The sequence below is a fragment of the Eretmochelys imbricata genome, chromosome 7 (genome assembly GCF_965152235.1).
Source record: "Eretmochelys imbricata isolate rEreImb1 chromosome 7, rEreImb1.hap1, whole genome shotgun sequence".
NCBI lineage: Eukaryota > Metazoa > Chordata > Testudines > Cheloniidae > Eretmochelys > Eretmochelys imbricata.
The window spans coordinates 117772329-117794701 of record NC_135578.1 but is presented as its reverse complement, the minus strand read 5'-3'; the positions used below and the strand labels follow the sequence as shown (position 1 = coordinate 117794701).

Genomic DNA, 22373 nt, shown 5'->3' with positions numbered 1-22373 from the left:
CTGAGTCCCAGGCCACAGGCCAGCCTGCTCTAGCCTACTTCAGAGAAGAGGAACAGTCTGGATTGGGGCCACTGGGGAAGAGCAGGAAGCAGGAGGGAGCCCTGGGGCAAAGCATGGACAGGGCCATGCCTGGCTGTTCGGGGAGGTTCAGCCTCTCCTGATCTGCCATACCTGCAGCCCATGGTGGTGGCTTTATGGATTTGGACAGGGAGCTTTTCTACCTGTAAGGGGCAGCGTGGGGCAGTGTGACAATGCTTGTTGGTGAAATGGAGAAGTGCTTGATCAAAACTACTCTCATAGGCAGAGCGACACTGGAATTGGCAGAGACTCCACAGAAACTGGTACTCTTGCCAGCATGGCCAAGAAAGGCAAAGCTGTGATTTGCACTGGTTGAAATTTCCCTTCACTTGCAACCAGGGTAAGCTCGACCAATGCAAATCACAGCTTTGCTTGGGACTTGTGGCGTGGCTGGAATATACCAGTTGCTGACCCAGCGATTGCTGATTTGGAACTATTCCCAAATACAGACCAGGAGTGACAGGCTCTGATATAACATCTGGTATATTCCCAGTGAGGCACCAGTCTGGACATTCCCATGAACAAGAGTTGCTTCGTGTTCCAAGCACTGAGGTTTATTTCCCAACTCCCCGGCAGTGTATAGCATGACAAATGTGCAGAAAGCCAAATGGCATCCCTGATAGTCCGCTAGCCACCACTTTCCTGGGAGAGTTTCAAATCCAGACAGCAAGTTTCCCAGGCAAGCGCAGGGACTCAGCAAAGAGCACTCAGACAACGAGATGGCAGCAAGATGGATGAGACTAAATTGCATGTGGTCATTAAAATTCTTCAACTAAGAATTTTGAGAGCGGGGAAGAAATGAGCCATTACTGGAGAAAGGCTTTCAGGAAATTAATGAATAAAAGGGTTCAGACTGGATGGTTAGAAAATCATGAGACAAAGGTCAGTTTGAACTGAGCTATTATGCTTTAGAGTAAACAGTCACCAGCTTACACTGCAAAAATGTGTGGCATAGCCACTGAATGTTTGAATACAAGTTATTTGCAGCACCCAATCTTCCGCTGTCTCTCCATCCCCTCCTCGAAGAGCACAGCAGCAGCATACACGTGTTTGAACATTTCAGTTTTAATAACGGCTTTAGTAGCAGGCTTTTAAAACTGAATACAAGTCACTCAGCAACAGGTCGTAGCATTCTGCCCATTCACATGCTGTCCCTACGTGCAGCTATCTCCCTACAAGTTCATTAGCGAGTGAGCAGAGTTGTGCAAAACCTCTCTGGTTTTATGTTTGCAATAAAGATTGGCGGCACATCCAACCGGGCAGCTCCCAGGACAGATCCAGGGCACGGGATGATTCTGTCCAGCCCCTGAACACATCTTCCCTCTCACCCCAGCAGACCTGCTCTACAAAATGGCTTCATCCATGTAGCGTAACTTCACACACACCATATATGTGAGGTCACATTGCATGGTGGATGCCATTTTATAGAGCAAAATGGTGTCCTCCGCACATGACCTTGCACACGCTATAGGTGCGAGGTCACACTGCATGGAGGATGACATTTTGTATGGTATGTATTTCTGCATATGGCTGATGGAGATGCTTCAATACGAACGTCTGGACCACAGCACTGAAAGGTTGGAGCACCCATCAGATGAGGGGTCGGGAAGGAACTTTTACGAAAATCAGATTGTCAGGAACCAGGGTTTTTTTTTTCATCATCCCTTAGACATGGATCACCTAGTGGGAACATCTGGGCATATCTCACTTAACCAATTCCCTGCCGTCGCCCGAGTCTTGGGCATTGGCAGCACCGGAATTTCTCCATTCTCTGTCCATGGGACACAACAGTTCAGTCTTCTGAGGACTGAAATATTTTAGTCCAGCTAAAATCATTGGGTTCAACATAGGGGTATTTTGGTGAAATTTAGTGGCTTGAGATATCCAGGAGACTAGACCAGATGATCCAATGATCCTTTCTGGCCTTAAACGCTAAGAAACTATGAAAGCTCCAAAATCTGGATCAAGATTTCAGGATCATTTTGAATCTGAGGTTTTGTTCTATTACAAAGATAGGAACCATGGGCAAACTTAAGATCCAGGTATATGCTTATATTTCAAACAGTCCCAAAGTGTTTTTCATTATTATTTTGGGGTGTCGGTGGGGGGAAAGTTAGATCCAAGACTTTGGTGTGGGCCTGTGTTTTATGAAGCTATGTAACTGGGAAAAAATGTTGTTCTGTTTTATGTGTGCTATACCTTTAAATTTTAAGGAGTCTCCCTGCCAGCTGCAAGGACAGTTGCCATTTTGTGTTTGGTTCTGAGGCTTGATCCTGTTTCCAATTAAATCAATGGCAAGACTTCCATTAACAGCAATAGAACAGGATGAAAAATGTTAGAGTGAGTGTCTCTCTCTGGGAGACTTTACAAGACAGATCCTCAGCTGACATAAATCAGGGCAGCTCCATTAACTTCAGTAGAGCAATGCCGATTTACACCAGCTGAGGATCTAGCCCTCTATGTGTTCTTTCCTTTTTTGGATCTGTGCAAAGCAAGTACAAAGGGGGTGTAACTCCTCCCCAAAGAAAGATAGTAAAGTTTTACATCCCCTTTTCCTGAGTGTAAATGACATCATAACATGCGAAGCAGTGGAGAATCAGGACCTCACGTATAACAACCTGCATGAATCATGGAGGAAGTGGCTCAGGTTGTAGGATCCATATGCACATGAACTGAGTCCCTGGTGCCTCCTACAAACTCTTCCCTCCCACAACCTGTGCTTCTCACCCAATGTTCCATGCAGGTTGCTACATAAGGTGTACATATGACAGGTATGGCAATTTCCTGCAATATACTGGACAAACCTTACTGAGTGTATGTGCGTTATTTTGGGATTTTATGTAACTTGTCTAGGAAATATGACTAATGTAAACCTGGGGAAGAGTTATGCACTTCGAAGGACTCTTTTTAACAATGGACTAAGACAAGAATGAACTGTTAATTGTGCAGGTTTCCAAGGAAATACTTGGGAGGGGGAGAACGCAAATACCTCTGGACCCAATATCTTCTGAAGCTTTGCCTTGGGGAGGGGACCTTTGTCTGGAAATACCTAATCCCAGGATCAAAAGGGCCAAACAGCATTTGGGAGTAACTCACAGATTCATGGGTGTTCTAGTTCTGAGCAAGAGGTGTCATGAACTTGTATCCACAGGAAAACTCCTGTGTGGTGTTTGAAGAACTGTTCACTGGCCAGAGCCCCGGCTGGAATCAAGGGGTGATCTCCGGTAAGCGTCTTAGCACATATGTAGGTTCTTCTGTTGTTTTTAAAGTTTTCTCTGTAATGCTTTTAGGTTGAGAAGAAATGTGCTTGCTTAGAAAGAGCTGTGTGGGGTAACTTAGAACATTGGGCAATTGCAACTGTTTATAGGCTTTGAAGACTAAGCAAAGCATAGACACAGGCCTCTTTAGGTGGTGTCTTTTGCTGGTAAATAACACAGTGTAGGCAGGGAACTGAATGCAGCCTTGAAAAACCCCAGAAAGCAGGGCATAAGAGGTGAAGGCTGGGGAGCTGGAAGCCTGCGAGTGTGGGCCCCCGCTGAACTGTTGCCCTGAACTGTAACAGTACATTCCTCCACCTTTAGGCTTCTTGAGAACCACTAACCGTTGTATACCTTATACCTTATGCATCATCTCTGAATCTGGCCCAGTGTGTGAATGTGTATAAAATAATATTGACTTCAATTGAGTTATACCAAGGAACATTTTGCCCCATTGGGCCTGTACTATGTGCTGTTCAACTGCACGCCATGAAGTTGTGTAGGGACACCCGCATTGATTGGATATCACATGGACAGATTCCTCCTTTTATTAGCCCTTTTATAAAGCAGAAGAACAACTGACAAACCCCATTTAAAGTGTTATAGGCCTGGTCTACACTGGGGGGTGGAGGTGGGATCGATCTAAGATACGCAACTTCATCTACGAGAATAGTATAGCTGAAGTCGACGTATCTTAGGTCAACTTTGAATCACTTACTTCGCGTCCTCGCGGCACAGGATCGACAGCCGCCACTCCCCCGTCGACTCCGCTTCCACCTCTCGCCGTGATGGAGTTCCGGAGTCGATGGCAGAGCGATCGGGGATCAATTTATCACATCTAGACACGATAAATCGATCCCCGATAGATCGATCACTACCCGCCAATCCAGTGGGTAGTGTAGACATGGCCATAGATCTCTGTGAAGCAGCATGAACATCGTACATCTGTTATTTACAGTATATTGATAATATATGTCAACATTCATATTCATAATCATGATTTACATATTGGCTTTCACACTGCAATGGGATCAGGGGGGTTTTTGATTTACATGGTTGCACTACTACATTTCATGACTGGATGCTACAGAGAACACACTTTTAATGTGCATAATAAATTGGCATCTTCATTAATGCTGATTATTTTATCTACGCAAACCAGGTGATGCAGAAGGCACTAGATGAAATTCTAAACCAAGTCACATCTCAAAGGTTGCGGGCTCGATTCTCCTCTCACTCACCCCATGGTGTAAATCCATTGGCTTAAATGTAAGCGAGGTCAGAATCAGGACCAGAGAATTCAGTTGTGGAAGAGGCCTGTGTTTATATGGCCCTGATTCAGCAAACCCAGCAAAATGACTTCAGTGAAGTCATTGGGACTTCAGCACATGCTTAAGTGCTTTGCTGAATCACAGCATATGAAAGCATCTGCTGGAAGTTGTAGGTAGGCTTGGCAAAATTCAATTTTTATTGTTTTGTAATTCTGATGGCTAATATCAATATTTATTATATTGGTGGTCAGACACTAATTATTTAATGACTGTAGATGTCGAGATTCAAAAAGTTAAAGCTTTATAACACAAATTGTCAACATCACAAGTCAAAATATACAAAGTAATAGAAATCCTTAAATCAAACTCTAATAAATTCTTAAGCAGCATTTTTCTTACTTTGGCTATCTGTAAATTTCAATTATTATTGATGGAAATATGTTTTTCATCATTTTGAGTGTATATGGTGAAATTGATGTTTACTGACATTTACCAATAAAAATATAATCCTTCCAAGTCTAGTTATATACCAGTGTCCATAAGACTTCGCTAACATCACTGAAATTCACATTGGTAGCATGCAAAGTACCCCAGGAAGCCCCTGTCTAATATCAACTAGGGTTGCAAGAAACTGACTGTAGGTTTCTATCGTAAGGTTTTACTCTGCTGCCCATCAGCTTTGTACCTGATCACCTTCCATGTAAAATCAATAGCAACTGTGAAGTCCCTAGTGGACTTGGGTGCTGAACACAAAGCATCCAAACCTGAGATGGAGGGCACTCAGCTCCCACTGAAGTTGGCAAACCAATCCTGAGGTCGTTATTGAGGCCCCACTCAGGCAAGGATCCCACTATGATCAAAGTGTAAAATATACAGCTTCCTGTGTGCAAAACTGAGCATGTGAACTCAAACCCACAGGCATTCACATGAGCGACAGCCAAGGGTTTGAATGTTCACAGGAGGGAAAAACAAAATTCATTTTTAAATTCAAGTGAATTCCCCTAGGACAGTGGTTTTCAGACCACTGGGGTCCGCAGATTATGTCTAAGATTTCCAAAGGGGTCCGCACCTCCATTTGAAATTGTTTAGGGGTCCGCAAATGAAAAATGTTGAAAACCACTAGGAGATATGTGGCAGCATTTCCCCGGCTCTGATATTCGGGTAAGGAAACTAACTTAGTCACACAGTGTAATTGAAGTACTGAATTTAGTGATAAAAATATTTCAAATAGCTCTTTCAAGTCCCTTTTCCCCAAAACTGCCAGTTAGAATGTATTCAATAAAAGGTCTTTCTCTGTCACTTTTCTGAATTGATTTGTTTCTCCTGCTTTCTCCAGCAAAAACACCTTAATCCTCTGCAGCTGCAACTTGTGCCATGTCTCTAAACCACAGGTTACGACCTTATTAATGCAGCTCAGCAGGTGGAAAATAAAAGTGCATTGAACCAGCGTGAGAAACACAGGAGATTGATTTATGGAATAATGGGGTATCTGGGAAGTTGCATTCAAAACAGGCAAGTGTATATCACAAAGCTTTAAAGTGCTCTGGTATAACATAATTCTTGTTTGTAGCAAGTATACTCCATACAGTTAAAAACAGAGAGAGGATATTTAACATCACCTATAATGAGACAACATCATGTGATCCAAAAGGGGAAGGGAAGGTGAAATTGATCATGGTCAGTTTTGGTCCTTCCTCTGCTGACTCACAAAAACAAACTGAGGAGAGAGCAAAGGGGTGATGCCTGGTGATGGTGATGACACATGCACATGCCTCTACAAACACAACATCACAGAATCATAGAATATCCCGGTTTGAAGGGACCTCAGGAGGTCATCTAGTCCAACCCCCTGCTCAAAGCAGGACCAATCCCCAACTAAATCATCCCAGACAGGGCTTTGTCAAGCCTGACCTTAAAAACCTCTAAGGAAGGAGATTCCACCACCTCCCTACGTAACGCATTCCAGTGCTTCACCACCCTCCTAGTGAAAAAGTTTTTCCTAATATACAACCTAAACCTCCCCCACTGCAACTTGAGACCATTACTCCTTGTTCTGTCATCTGCTACCACTGAGAACAGTCGAGATCCATCCTCTTTGGAACCCCCTTTTAGGTAGTTGAAAGCAGCTATCAAATCCCCCCTCATTCTTCTCTTCCGCAGACTAAAGAATCCCAGTTCCCTCAACATCTCCTCATCAGTCATGTGTTCCAGTCCCCTAATCATTTTTGTTGCCCGCCACTGGATGTTTTCCAATTTTTCCACATCCTTCTTGTAGTGTGGGGCCCAAAACTGGACACAGTACTCCAGATGAGGCCTCACCAATGTCGAATAGAGGGGAACAATCACATCCCCCGATCTGCTGTCAATGTCCCTACTTATACAGCCCAAAATGCCATTGGCCTTCTTGGCAACAAGGGCACACTGTTGATTCATATCCAGCTTCTCGTCCACTGTAACCCCTAGGTCCTTTTCTGTAGAACTGCTGCCGAGCCATTCGGTCCCTAGTCTGTAGCGGTGCATGGGATTCTTCCATCCTAGGTGCAGGACTCTGCACTGGTCCTTGTTGAACCTCATCAGATTTCTTTTGGCCCAATCCTCTAATTTGTCTAGGTCCTTCTGTATCCTATCCCTACCCTCCAGCGTATCTACCTTTCCTTCCAGTTTAGTGTCATCCGCAAACTTGCTGAGGGTGAAATCCATGCCATCCTCCAGATCACTAATGAAGATCTGTGGCCCGAGGACCGACCCTTGGGGCACTCCGCTTGATACCGGCTGCCAACTAGACACGGAGCCATTGATCACTACCCGTTGAGCCCGACAATCTAGCCAGTTTTCTATCCACCTTATAGTCCATTCATCCAGCTCATACTTCTTTAATTTGCTGGCAAGAATACTGTGGGAGACCGTGCCAAAAGCTTTGCTAAAGTCAAGGAACAACACATCCACTGCTTTCCCCTCATCCACAGAGCCAGTTATCTCATCATAGAAGGTAATTAGATTAGTCAGGCATGACTTGCCCTTGGTGAATCCATGCTGACTGTTCCTGATCACTTTCCTCTCCTCTAAGTGCTTCAGAATTCCTGGATGAGTTAAACTATAAACTGCTTTCCACTTCTACTACCTTTTATCCATGGACTCCAGCGCGCTTTGCAAACATGAATTCACTGAGACTTCTAACAAACTCTGTGAGGAAGGTACATATTTTTTCTGTTTCACCGCTGAGTAAACTGATAGATGGAGAGGTTAAGAGACTCTTGCTCAAGATCACCCAAGAAGTTCGTGACAAATCTGGAAACAGAATCCAGGAATTCTGAAACTCTCTATATTTCTTTAACCACTGTAATAATTTTAGTTATTCCGTACATATCATTTTAGATTTTCAAACCATAGCAAACATAAATCATCTAACCCTCAAAAGATGTCTAGAAATATGGTGATTAATATCCCCATTTTACATTTGCCTGAAGCTACATGGCAAGGCAGAGGCAGAGCTGGGATTTGAATAAAGGAGTTCCCAAGTTCAATGCACAAGGCCATGCTGCTTGCATTCCTTCCTAGTTAGAAGATCAAGAGCCTGATTTCATTTACGCCCATTTTACACTGGTGTAACCCTAATGACTTCAGTGACTGTATACTCTTTGTTGACCAAACATTGGTGTAGGTAAGATCTGAGATACTGAGACTTTTGCAGCCCTTGTCTTGCAGGACTAATCGATTTTGGGGGGATAAGGCAGGTGGAGATGGGGGTACTATCTTGGGGACAATTTAAAGCAGTAAATGTAATTTGTCGGAGAAGTGAGTGGGATAAATTGGATGCCTGTCATGTCTGACAGCATGCCTTAATCTTGCAACTGTTTACATGTGTGCTTCAACAGAGGCGGCACGGCCTAGTGGACAGAGCAGTGACTAGGATTCAGGATACCTGAGTTCTGATCCTAGCTGTGTCACTGGCCCACTGGATAACCTTGGGCAAGTCACTTTCCCTCTCTATGCCATCTGTAAAATGCGGATAATGGTACTGAGCTCCTTTGAAAAGCCCTTTGAGATCTACTGATGAAAGGCACTATACAAAAGATAGGGATTCTTATCAGAAGTCGTCCCACTGATTTCAATGGGACGGCTCAAGGGAATAAAGTAAAGCATATGCCTAAATGTTTGCGGGCTGGGGCTAATGGCATGCAGTTAGCTGTGTTTCCTCTTCAGGCCCTGAAGGAAAGGTTCAACGCAGGGCCCACCAGAACTCCGATCACAACAAAAAAAGAAAAGGGAGAAGATTATTTCCCCTCACTCCTCACAGACTCTATTTCTGTTATTCTCTATATCTGTTATTTTATTTATCTCAGACCTAAGCTTATCTTGCTCCTGTAGTAAAAATCACGATCTTCTCCCAAGTCTCAAAGTGTAATCCTCTTTGTGAGCCAAGAGATAACTGGGAGAGGAAGAAAAATAAAACCTCAAATAATTGCTCAGCATGAGATAATCTTTGCTTCTCCCTCTTTTCTCTTTCTTGACTGAATAAAATAAATAAATACAACCCAAGAATGGTGGGGAAAAAAATCTATCGAGAGGATTAGGGTGTAGTTAATGCCAGGTCCAGCCGGCAAGACATCTCATTCGCTTGCTTCAGAGGCAGCATCTCACTTGCCACCAAGAGTCTATTGATCCACTAAGGGTATGTCTACACTACAGCCGCTAGAGTGGGACAGCTACAGCACTGCAGCTGTAGGGCCGTATTGTAGACACTTCCTACCTTGACGGAGGGGTTTTTCCATCAATGTAGCTAATCCACGTCCTTGACAGGGGGCAGATAGGTTGACAGCAAGAATTCTTCCATCGACCTAGCTGCATCTACAACCAGGCTTTAGGCTGACTTTACTATAGCACTCAGGAAGCAAAATTTGTCAGAGCCCTGAGCGACATAGCTAGGTAGATCTAATAATTAAGTGTAGACCAGGCCTGAAGCTTAACTTCCAAGATCTTCACCCTATTTCCTTGCCTCTCCCTTTTGCCGTTTTTCTCACATACACAAGTCAGCTGCCAGTATCTTTTTTACTCACTGGATTTGTGACACGCTCCATTCATTATCACTGCAGAAATAAGATGGGACTGAAGTTAAATTGGCTGAGGAATTCAAAAGAAATGCCATCCTGCCCAATATTAGTATCTTTATAAAGAAAGTAAATCTGTATGCTATGATCAGTAGGCGGTGTGTGTTATAGATTGCTATAGAGCCCAACTGGTCAATAGACTGCTCATGACCATCGATAACATCTTCGACTGCCGAGTTTATAACTAGAACTGGGCAAAATTTTTCAGCCAAAGGTTTTTTAACATCAAAACACATTTTGCAAATTCATGTTAATTTCTCTGAATTGTTTTGGTTGAAAAAAATACTTGAACAATCTGAAAAAAAACCTCAATGTTTTGTTTTGACATTTTTTAAGTTTCATTTTTTTAAATTCAAAATTCCTTTTGTTTTGAAATTTCTTTGCAACTTATTAATGAAAATCTTTCACTTCGTTTGACCCATAGCAATTTTTTGACTTTTCATTTAGCTGAATATTTAAAAAGAAAAATGGTTTCAGGTCGACCCAATCCAATTTGTGTTCAGTTTTTCAGAACTGTGAGTGAACCAAAACATCAGTAATCCACATAGCTCTACTTCTGACCAGTTATAACACAAACTACTCATAAACAGCTCTACTTATAAACAACAGCTAATCATTTTCCAGCACTTTATTAATGTACCCTTAATATGAAGTGTGTTATTTGTATGCCGTGTATCACAGAGAAGACACTTTTCCTAGGTTGTGTGTAGATACAGAAAGACCTCCCTTTCTCCTCTATCTTTTGGAAACAGTCACCAATGTGTGAGAGCAAAGTAAACCAGGGATAGTGTGGTCTTTCACTGGCCAACATCAGCTCTCACGGAATCAAACAAATCAGAGAAATGAAAGATATTTTTTTCCTCCTTCTTATTTCTGTTTTCCTTGATTTTTTTAAACAAGTGTGTCAGATGCTTTAAATAATAAGTGCCCTTCCATCATTTTCTCCCCTATTACACCAAAAATGGGAGACCTCCAATGGGACCATCACAAGGATCCTCACTCATGGCCGCCGGTGAAGCAAAGAAAATGGATTTCACCAGGAAAGAGAGGAGAAGAAAACAGAAAAAAACCCATACTTGACACTCATATGAACATTCTTCCTCTGAAGAATGTTTTTTTTTTGGGGGGGGGTGTTGGGGGGGGGGAGAAAACCTGGATTTGTGCTGGAAATGGTCCACCTTGATTATCATACACATTGTAAGGAGAGCGATCACTTTACATAAGCTATTACCAGCAGGAGAGTGGGGTGGGGGGAGAGAAAACCTTTTGTAGTGATAATCACCCATTTTTTCATGGTTTGTGTGTATAAAAACGTCTTCTGTACTTTCCACAGTATGCATCCAATGAAGTGAGCTGTAGCTCACGAAAGCTTATGCTCAAATAAATTGGTTAGTCTCTAAGGTGCCACAAGTACTCCTTTTCTTTTTGCAAATACAGACTAACACGGCTGTTACTCTGAAATTCTTCCTCTGAGGCTCTCGAAGCAATTGACAAACTTGAGGGTCAAGCTGAAGCCCACTGAAGTCAATGGGAAGCATTCCCAGATAACTCAGAGGCTGAAAAATCTGACGCAGGTCCTCAATGTGCATGTGAGAGTGACAACAACAATGGAGACAGCAGGATCGCTCATGAGCTTCAAGTTAAGCACGTGCATCAGGAGCCCAAGAGAGGGCTTTAGCTGTGATCACTGCACAAAACTCATGAATTGCCCATAAGAGTTCAGCAGGTGGAAATAAGGTAGCATATGCCCTTAACTAATTAACCCTCCGAAAAGACTACACTACTGTGAGGTAGATAAATATGCCTGTACCCTTCTTACAAAAGGGTAAACTGAGGCAGCAGCAGCTTGCTCATGCACACAGAGCATGTCAGTAACAACTTTGGGAAACAATTCAGGGGCTTACTGCTTTTCTCTTCCCTCACAGCATATGAGCAACTTATGTTGACCTCAGCAAGAGTTACTATAATACAACCAGAGAACTGGGAACCCAGGAATCTTGACTAACAGGCCATCTGCTTTAACCACTAAACAACACTCGCAGTCAAGCAGTAAGTGTAGGCAGACAACTTAATTTCAACCTGCATAATGTGCCTGGTCTATTCATAAACCTCTACAAGAGCGTTTTGTTCAGAGTCCCAAACATTTCAGAGTGACGAACAACCTCCATTCCCGAGGTGTCCCAAACTCTGTGGTTCTAATCTAGGATCACTGGGGCAGCTTTGTGGGATGGAGCTCTTGCCATTGCAAACTGAAATTCAAAGGTTACAGATCAAAACAGGAGGGTTGTTGGTTGGGTTTTGATCAATTGGTTTATTAATTCTGAACAGGATTGTGTGTAAAACAACACAAAACAAAGAAAACCCTAAGTGACATTTACATGAAATGCATTATCTAGCTAGTTGAACAAGACAATCAGACCTCAGTCCCATCATCCCCAAGAATGAGAGAACAGAGGACTAAAAGGGAGAAAGAGCGAGAGTGCAAGAAAGAGCTTAGCTGTGAACCTTCCAGCATGTAAAAAATCCAATTAAATTCAATAAAAGAACTGTACCGGAGTGTTCGTGTTTAAGTAAGACGATAATTATTCCTTCAATTTATCTACATACCTCCAAAGCGAGCTCTCGGTGATGCTCCCCAGGCTGTAGTCATACAGCTTGGTCAGAATTAGAATCACCTGGAGGCAAAAGAAGAAATCGTGGTTAGTCTGAAACAATTACAATCTCCTAGAACTGAAATGACCCAAGGGAGGGTTTAGGATTCCTTTAATGGGTGCTTAACATAATTGAACGAATTGTTAAAGCATTTGGCTAAACTGACATGAGAAGTGCTTGCAGATGCTGTATACTGAGCGGACCTTTCCCTGTTCAGTGTTGCTGTAACATTTTACAGTGCCTTCTTCCACTGGGAGGCAAAGCTGGTGAGGGGGCTGATATGCCAGCCAAAATACTTTTAGATACAGGAGGATATCTGCAGTATGTGGCAGAAAGAGTGATTGCCTTCCACTGGAACAACAAGGAATCCAGTGGCACCTTAAAGACTAACAGATTTATTTGAGCATAAGCTTTCATGGGTAAAAACCCTACTTCTTTAGATGCATGGAGTGAAAATTACAGATGCAGACATAAAACGAAAAGCTTATGCTCACATAAATCTGTTAGTTTTTAAGGTGCCACTGGACTCTTTGTTGTTTTTGTGGATACAGACTAACACGGCTACCCCTGATACTTGCCTTCCACTGGGATTCCTGAGCATGGGAACCACCAGCCTGGAATGGAGCAGAGGTCCTTTTCAGCCAGAATCTTGTCTTCCATGGTGGTCAGTACCAGAAGAAGATGTAAGAACCCAGAAGAAGGCCAATGTGGGCTAATCTGCCCCCCATTGAGGCCTCATTCTAACCGCTAAAAAGTAGACAGTGGCTTAAATTCCAAAGCATGAGGTTTGGGATACCTTCCAACATTTTGCTTAGGGATCAAAAATCTCTGTCAGGCAACCTAATCATACCTTATGGTTTGATTAACTATGCTGAGTTTTGCTTTAAATTAAGGATTTCTGGGCCAGATCCTTCACCCTTTACTGACACAAGTACAATGTACTAACACAAATGGTCCCATTGTCCTCGCATAGAAAGAGGTGTAGGCTTAGCTCCTGGGCGTCCCACGTAAACCTCCTATTATTGTGTGTGAATATGATGATGATGCCCTCTAGTGGTGGGCCCACAAAGATGAGAAAGAGACCTACGGTAGAACCTCAAAGGTACGGACCCCAGAGTTATGGACTGACCTGTCAACTGGACACCAAGTGAAACTGGAAGTAACCAGTCAGGCAGCAGCAGAGACCAAAACATTTTTTAAAAGCAAATACTGTATTGCATCTTAAAGGTGGGCACACCTGGGCTGCTTGTCCCTGTTCTCACCCCTATGCACGGGGCAGCCACTTACAGCAAGATGCTGGGGCTGCCAGCCCAAGGCAGCTGGAGCCAGCAGAACAGGACAGCACTGGGGTCTGCACCGCTTTCATCCCTTCCTTCCCGCCGGGAGGGGGACATGCTGTTTTTACCCCATCACCCAGGAGGACACACACACACACACACACTGCAAATTCATGCAAGTGCTGAGTAGGGAGCTCAGCTGCTGCTGAAACCTGGCCTGGACTATCAGCTGCTGGATCTGGAGCCCAAACTTTGTTGAGAGTTACAAACATTTCAGAGTTACGGACAACCTCCATTCCCAAGGTGTCCGTAACTCTGAGGTTCTACTGTTATTAAGAGACATCTTGTGTAGCTCAGCTGGTAGCTGCCTATATTTTTTTACAGCTCAAGGCCCAGAATCCTACTTCCAGCCCCATGAATCACAGAATAATAGACTTTTTAGGGACCATTATGATCGTCTAGTCTGACCTCCTGCACAACGCAGGCCACAGAATCTCACCCACCCACTCCTGTAACAAACCCCTAACTTATGTCTCAAAAAGAAAAGGAGTACTTGTGGCACCTTAGAGACTAACCAATTTATTTGAGCATGAGCTTTCGTGAGCTACAGCTCACTTCATCGGATGCATACCGTGGAAACTGCAGCAGACTTTATATACACACAGAGATCATGAAACAATACCTCCTCCCACCCCACTGTCCTGCTGGTAATAGCTTATCTAAAGTGATCATCAAGTTGGGCCATTTCCAGCACAAATCTAGGTTTTCTCACCCTCCACCCCCCCACACACAAACTCACTCTCCTGCTGGTAATAGCCCATCCAAAGTGACAACTCTCTACACAATGTGCATTATAATCAAGGTGGGCCATTTCCTGCACAAATCCAGGTTCTCTCATCCCCTCACCCCCCTCCAAAAACCACACACAGAAACTCACTATCCTGCTGGTAATAGCTCATCCAAAGTGACCACTCTCCCTACAATATGCATGATAATCAAGGTGGGCCATTTCCAGCACAAATCCAGGTTTTCTCACCCCCCCCCTTTTTTTTTTCCCGGGGACACACACACACACTCAAACTCACTCTCCTGCTGGCAATAGCTCATCCAAACTGACCACTCTCCAAGTTTAAATCCAAGTTTAACCAGAACGTCTGGGGGGGGGGGTGGGTAGGAAAAAAAAAGGGGAAATAGGTTACCTTGCATAATGACTTAGCCACTCCCAATCTCTATTTAAGCCTAAATTAATAGTATCCAATTTGCAAATGAATTCCAATTCAGCAGTTTCTCGCTGGAGTCTGGATTTGAAGTTTTTTTGTTTTAAGATAGCGACCTTCATGTCTGTGATTGCGTGACCAGAGAGATTGAAGTGTTCTCCGACTGGTTTATGAATGTTATAATTCTTTACACCTGAATTGTGTCCATTTATTCTTTTACGTAGAGACTGTCCAGTTTGACCAATGTAAATGGCAGAGGGGCATTGCTGGCACATGATGGCATATATCACATTGGTGGATGTGCAGGTGAACGAGCCTCTGATAGTGTGGCTGATGTTATTAGGCCCTGTGATGGTGTCCCCTGAATAGATATGTGGGCACAGTTGGCAACGGGCTTTGTTGCAAGGATAAGTTCCTGGGTTAGTGGTTCTGTTGTGTGGTATGTGGTTGTTGGTGAGTATTTGCTTCAGGTTGCGGGGCTGTTTGTAGGCAAGGACTGGCCTGTCTCCCAAGATTTGTGAGAGTGTTGGGTCATCCTATGTCTCAGCTATTGAAGTCCCCAAATCATGGTTTAAAGACTTCAAGGTGCAGAGAATCCTCCAGCAAGTGACCCGTGCCCCACACTGCAGAGGGAGGCGAAAAACCTCCAGGACCTCTGCCAATCTGCCCTGGAGGAAAATTCCTTCCTGACCCCAAATATGCCGTGGGGCCAGGCAAGGAAATAGGGTGAACATCTTGGAAGTTAAGCTTCAGGCCTGGTCTACACTTAATTATTAGATCTACCTAGCTATGTCGCTCAGGGCTCTGACAAATTTTGCTTCCTGAGTGCTGTAGTAAAGTCAGCCTAAAGCCTGGTTGTAGATGCAGCTAGGTCGATGGAAGAATTCTTGCTGTCAACCTATCTGCTCCCTCTCAAGGATGTGGATTAGCTACATTGATGGAAAAACCCCTCCATCAATGTAGGAAGTGTCTACAATACGGCCCTACAGCTGCAGTGCAGCAAAGTTGATTATTCTGTATGTTAGTACAAGTACCTCTTAAAGAGAATGCTAGCATGTAGTAGGTGCCGGCACCCTACTGGGATGTCAGTTAGCATTCCCACAGAGGGCGCATATGCTTAACAAAGACACGTGCCAATTAAGGCTTTATAAGTGCTAAATTTCAATCACAACCCTCTCAGGAATGGTTATCATTGGCAGCAGGCAGCTGTGTGTTAAAGATACAGAATTATGTTGTCACTGTCCCTTAGCGTGTTCAGCAAAGTGACGTCCATTCTCCACCCAGCTTGAGTAGTGACCCAAAGGACAAAGTGCTCTCGTAGGGTGGATAATGATTACAATCCCCCATTTTGCAGATGGGAAAACTGAGGTCCTGAGACTTTATGCGACCTTTGCCAAAGGCACATAGTGAGCCAGCAGTAAAGGGGGAAAAGAAGCCAGGTTTCTTGCCCTCTGTATCATCTGCTCTAACCACTAGACTTGCTGCCTCTAAACCAGTTGAGTAAATCTACCAGATCTCCAAAGGGGGAAGCAGTGCAGCCCACACTCCCTGAGTTAAAAAAGAGAGCTCTCCGGTTGTCTACAACTGAACAGGAGCATAACGAAAGGTTAGCATGTCTCCCTTCTTTCCCACTTGTCCTCTCAAAACAGAGAGATTACATAGATTAGTTGGAGCAGATCCTCCGTCAACACTCCAGGTGGAGGCCCTGCTCCCGCTTGGCCTCTTCCCCCAAGGCCCTGCCCTCGCTCTGCTTCTTTCTGTCCCCTTCTTTCCCCCAAGGCTCCCTCTTCCACCCACCACTCCCTCCTCCCTGCCCCCTCGCCCAAGCTCCTCTCACCAGCCACTCGCTGATCGGCAGCCAGCCCCGGGGCAGAACCACTGTGGCTGGTGGGTGCTGAGCACCCCTATTTTTTTTCTGTGGGTGCTTGAGCCCCGGAGCACCCACAGAGTCGGTGCCTATGTTATATGCAGTTTTGTTGTAGCCATGTCGGTTCCAGGATATTAGAGAGACAAGGTGAGCAAGGTAATATTTTTTTGTTGGACTGACTTCTGTTGTGGAGAGAAAAGGAGTACTTGTGGCACCTTAGAGACTAACCAATTTATTTGAGCATGAGCTTCTGTGAGCTACAGCTCACTTCATCGGATGCATACCGTGGAAACTGCAGAAGACATTATATACACAGAGACCATGAAACAATACCTCCTCCCACCCCACTCTCCTGCTGGTAATAGCTTATCTAAAGTGATCATCAAGTTGGGCCATTTCCAGCACAAATCCAGGTTTTCTCACCCTCCGCCCCCCCCCCCCCCACACACACACACAAACTCACTCTCCTGTGGAGGGAGACAAGCTTTCGAGCTACATAGAGCTCTTCTATAGGTCTGGGAAAGGTACTCACAGTGTCACTGCTAAATATGCTAAACTATTTGTTTGATCTCATAAGTAGTTAGCACATATTCTAAGGGATCACTGAAAGTTAAGTTTCAGAGTAACAGCCGTGTTAGTCTGTATTCGCAAAAAGAAAAGGAGTACTTGTGGCACCTTAGAGACTAACCAATTTATTTGAGCATATAAATTGGTTAGTCTCTAAGGTGCCACAAGTACTCCTTTTCTTTTTACTGAAAGTTAAGTGGCCCATTAACACCCCTGTAGTTATAGGAAAAAGGGGGGAAGATAGTTGGTTACAGATTGTTCTAAAAAGCCATAAATCCAGTGTCTTTATTAAGACTATAATTTTTAGTGTCTAGCAAAATTATGAATTTAAGCTCCCAGGGTCGTCTCTTGGAAATGTTGTGCAGGTTTCCTTTGAGAATGAGGACTGATGGGTCAGAGTTTGGCTTGGTCTACACTACCAACTTATGTTGATATCACTGCATTGCTCAGAGGTGTGGAAAATGCTGACCTAACACCCCCCCTCCCCCGTTTTGACAGCCGTTGACGCGTGGGCTTGTCCCCTTGAAAAGGCTACCGCCTCTAAGGGAGGTGGAGTACCTATGCGGAGGGGAGAAGCTGCAAGTCTAAACAATTGCTTAATGAAAAGTGTTCACCCACAGGTGATATGGTGTTTTTGTCTTTTATCTTTTTCCTGTGTGAGTCCATTCGAGTGATTTTCTAGTTTCACCCATTTAGTTGATATTGGGGCATTTAGTGCATTGGAAGAGGTACACCACATGTAGGACCCATGGATCTTGAAAGGTGTGTTGCAGGCAGTGTTGATCATTGTTACAGTGGAGATATGTGTGCCAGGTTTTGCATTTGCTGTTCTGCTTCTTTAAGATGGCCCATGAAGAGGTTGGCATATTGGAACGCCATCCCAGTACCCAGTGCTGTTCCCACTGTTTGGAGAAAGTATTTGTCATTGAATGTAAAATTGTTATGGGTGAGGATGAAATGGATGAGTTTGGCAATGTGTTTGGGGTGGATATCTGAGTGCCATTCATTGTTGTGTAAATACTTGTGGCAGGCAGCATCCGATGAAGTGAGCTGTAGCTCACAAAAGCTTATGCTCAAATAAATTTGTTAGTCTCTAAGGTGCCACAAGTCCTCCTTTTCTTTTTGCGAATACAGACTAACACGGCTGCTACTCTGAAACTTTTCACAAAGCAATCACTCTGTATCTAACCTATCAGTCCTCATACTCAAAGGAAACCTACATAACACTTTAAAAAGATGAGCCAGAGAGCTTAAATTCATGACATGACATCAGGAAATTTCTGCTTTGTTGTAACCTTTGTTCCCTCCAAAACAAAATTTCAGCAAAACTGACACCATATCACAAAGGATTTCAGTTTCAACAGAACCGTATTTGCTGATGACAAACTATTTTGTCAAAATTTTTCAAACCTGTTCTAGGAATTACTCTGCATTCTACAAATCTGATGAAAAGCTCAAGAGAGTAAAATCCCATTTAGGGAAGTGGTTCTTTGCTCCTTAATAATATTGTGCTGGCACACGATGGCTCCCAGTGGTGGATGGGTAATCTCAATACAAATTATATAAATTCTCTTTGTCCTGCTCCCATCTATGTTAATGGGAATGTATCCACTGATTTCAATGACAGCAGGATCTGTTATTTGCAGGCTTGGCAGAATTCAATTTTTTCTTCTTTTTATTTTTATAATTTCAACAGCTAAAATCAATGTTTATTTTAATTTTTTTTTTCAATTTTTGGCAATTTAAATGTTCACAACTGTTTAGAACCCATAATTGCATGCATTTTTTTACATTTTCATCTATTTAAATTTTCACAGTCACAGGAGATTGGGAGGGTCAGACAATAATTATTTAATTGTAGTGGACATTCAGATTCAAAAGGTTAAAGTTTTACAATAATTAAAACACAAGTTGTCTACATACATCACATGTCAAAATATACAAAATAAATATCCTTAAATCAAACTCTAATGAGTTCTCAAGTGGAATTTTTCTGACTTTGCCTGTATATAAATTTCTAATGTTATATATTGAATTTTTTTTTTTCAGTTTGTTGGTATATGGTGAAATCATAGACTATCAGGGTTGGAAGGGACCTCAGGAGGTCATCTAGTCCAACCCCAGCAGGACCAATCCCCATTTTTTTGCTGTAGATCCCTAAATGGCCCCCTCAAGGATTAGAACTCATAACCCTGGGTTTAGCAGCCCAATGCTCAAACCACTGAGCTATCTCTCCCCCCTCCACAAAATCAACGTTTACCAACATTTAGCAATAAAAGTCTAATCCCTCCAAGCCTAGTTATCTGTGAAACACATTCACATCTGGATCATTATGAGGAGAGCACTTTCAGATCCTTCTTGGGAAGGGACACCATACAAATAGAAGGCATTTTTGTTATTTCATTACTTGGTGATGTCCATTTAGGTTCTTAGTCTATGCCCATCACTGTGGTATCTGGTCACCTTATACTAGTCAATCGCATCTTATTCTAGAATCATACAGACAACCCCCTCCCATCATCGTAGATGAGAGATTAAAGGACTTATCCAAGGTCACGCAGTGAGTCCGTAGCAGAGCCAAGAAGTAAGGCCAGCGCTCCAAATTCCCAGTCCAGAGCCTTGACCACAAAACTACTTTTTCTGCCATCTCTCCGTGTAGGGATTCTGACTTCAACACACTTCTGCACCGGATGCTGCACACATAACATATCTCTTAGGTTTCATCAGAGAACATCTCCACAACAGTCTCTCTTTTCCATTCACTTTTCCTGAAGCAGCAGCAGTATGGTTACTCCAGACCAAGACACACAGGCAATGTGAACACGTGGGCAGCAAAACTGCTTATTTATGCCAAATTCCCTTATGCACTTTTTGTTAAACTGTTATTTCAATAACCTGTGCGAGTCCATCGTTTTTTTAAAAAGTATTATTTCTCCTTTGCTGTTTTCATTTGTTTGTTATTCAGACTGCAAAAGGTTAGTCTGTGTTTAATACTGTGGTGGTTTTTGTTGTTACAGCGGTTGGTTTTTTGCTTTGTTTTCCCGGGCTGTCGCTAGATAGCTTAGAGGAACCTAATGATCAAAGACATGCATATTATGTTGTTCTAAGTGTCAGAATATGGGCTGTGATGGAACGCAGTAATGAAATGAAACAGAATTTCTCACCCTTCACCCTTGTTCTTTTTTCCCTTTTCCGCTCCCCACATTTACCAATCAATACAAACGAACAAGTGCAAGAAGAAAAGAACAGCCAAAATAGTGATGCGTCACATACACACACACACACGAGCTGAAAATCGGGTTTTTATGCCTGCTCTGATGTGAGCTCTTTTAAAAAGTGAGATGAAAAGAGAAACTTTACTCTTTGGTTCTTTCCAGAGATATAAACTCTGTTATTAAAGGCAAAGATACAGCTTTGCTTCCACGCCCCTGAAGTAAGGTGGTTTTGAAATGGGTTCCTCACCTTTCCCTGGTTAAGGGAAGTGGCACAGGATGGGATGGCCCTTTGGCAGAGAGGGGCTTAGCTCCACCCGTGACTAATTGGCTGCATACCAGGTGATGTTTTGAGGCCCAGATACAGGTAATGGCCTGCAGGTCATCTGGTCCTCAAATGACAGGGCAGCAAGCAGCTCAGTTAGAAAACTTCCATTTTGGTTGAAAAGTGATTGTGCCTCACAACTCAAAACATTTTCATGAACAAAAATGTCAATCAACTCTACATTATGGTGGCCAAGTTTTTGAAACTTGGGAGCCTAAAGTGAATTGCCAACACTTTCTAAAGAACCTAGTTGTTTTGGACACCTTGGATTTTGGGTCCTCAACCAAACATACACCTTAAAAGGGCCTGGCTTTCAGAGGCTGAACGCTCAGTGCTTTCTGAAAATCAGACGTCCCCGCTTTGGGAGCACAAAATCACTAATAACTTTGGAAAATCTTGGCCTAAATCTACTCACCCAAATAACAGTGGCTGGCAGTGGTGGCTGATGACTTTTTTGAGAGGTGATGGACCTATCACAAAGTCTCATAAATTCCAGTATATGTCCATCTCCTTGCAGTCCTGGCCAGGGGAGATGTGTGTGTGGGGAGGGACTCCGCTTTGCCCTACCAGGACCACAGCTTCCCCCTGCACCTCGTGACTGTCAGGAATGTAGGAGGCATCCCTGGGCCGGAAACATTCATCCGTGGGGTGGCCTATCCCGCAGCTGGGGGCTTGTCCTTGCAGTCCTGGCCAGGGGTCTCTGTTCCACTGGGCCAGGAAGACTGCAGGCTCCCCCACACCTTGCATTCTGGTGTCTTTGGCCCCTTGGCTGTGCTGGGAGCCCCCTCCAGGCCCGCTGTCAGAACCAGCCATAGCTATTGCAACAGTGCCGCAGCCTCACCAAGCCGCGTCTACCACGGCAACGCCCTCATACAGTGACTCCTGGGTATGGGAGATCGCCATGGTAACAAGACAGCGTCCCAAGGCACCATGACCTGTACTGGGATTTGAGTCTCATCCACAGCAGTAGACTTTCTGGCTCTGCATTGCACTGTGGAGATGGGAGAGAGAGGGAGTAACATGACAGATTTAAAATTTGTGTCGACTTGTGTTGCTTATCGAATAGGTACACGCTTAACTGTCCTTAAAAACCTGAATATAGACAAAAAATGTCGCAAGGCCTGCCCTGAATTGCTTAAAATCCAAATGGACAAGAGATTGGCAGTCCCTTCCTGTCACTTTTGTGTCTAGCATAAACTTTGTTTTATACTGTTTTGCTGCAAATTAATTTCTAATATGGGCACCTATCGCCCCGGTAGCTGACAAAGGGCTTGTCTTTCCCTGCAGGGTTACCTCCAGGTGTAACTTAAGAGTTGCCCCTAACCCAACTCCCTTCCACACTCATAAATCTCACGTTCAAGTGAAGTGGTGCTTCAAACTCAATCTAGCTAGCACGTTTAAGGTGAACGCCAGGGGAGCAAGTTGAAGCTTGAGTACAGCTAGCTACCAGCTACAACCCACCAGAGGCTAATCCAATCCCCGTTTGAGTGGTGTTGTGCAGTTGCTCTCATTCAAGGTAGGCTAGGTCGAGTGGAGCAACTT

General features: G+C 43.7%; 1 protein-coding gene across 1 annotated transcript in view; it reads right to left on the bottom strand.

Moving 5' to 3' along the window:
- The window catches only part of SORCS1 (sortilin related VPS10 domain containing receptor 1), a 407920-nt gene that overhangs the window by 268638 nt on the left and 116909 nt on the right, over positions 1 to 22373 (bottom strand). Inside the window, exon 2 of the mRNA XM_077821796.1 lies at positions 12322 to 12389. Coding sequence (XP_077677922.1) covers positions 12322 to 12389 — 68 coding nt within the window. The remainder of the gene's footprint in view (positions 1 to 12321; positions 12390 to 22373) is intronic.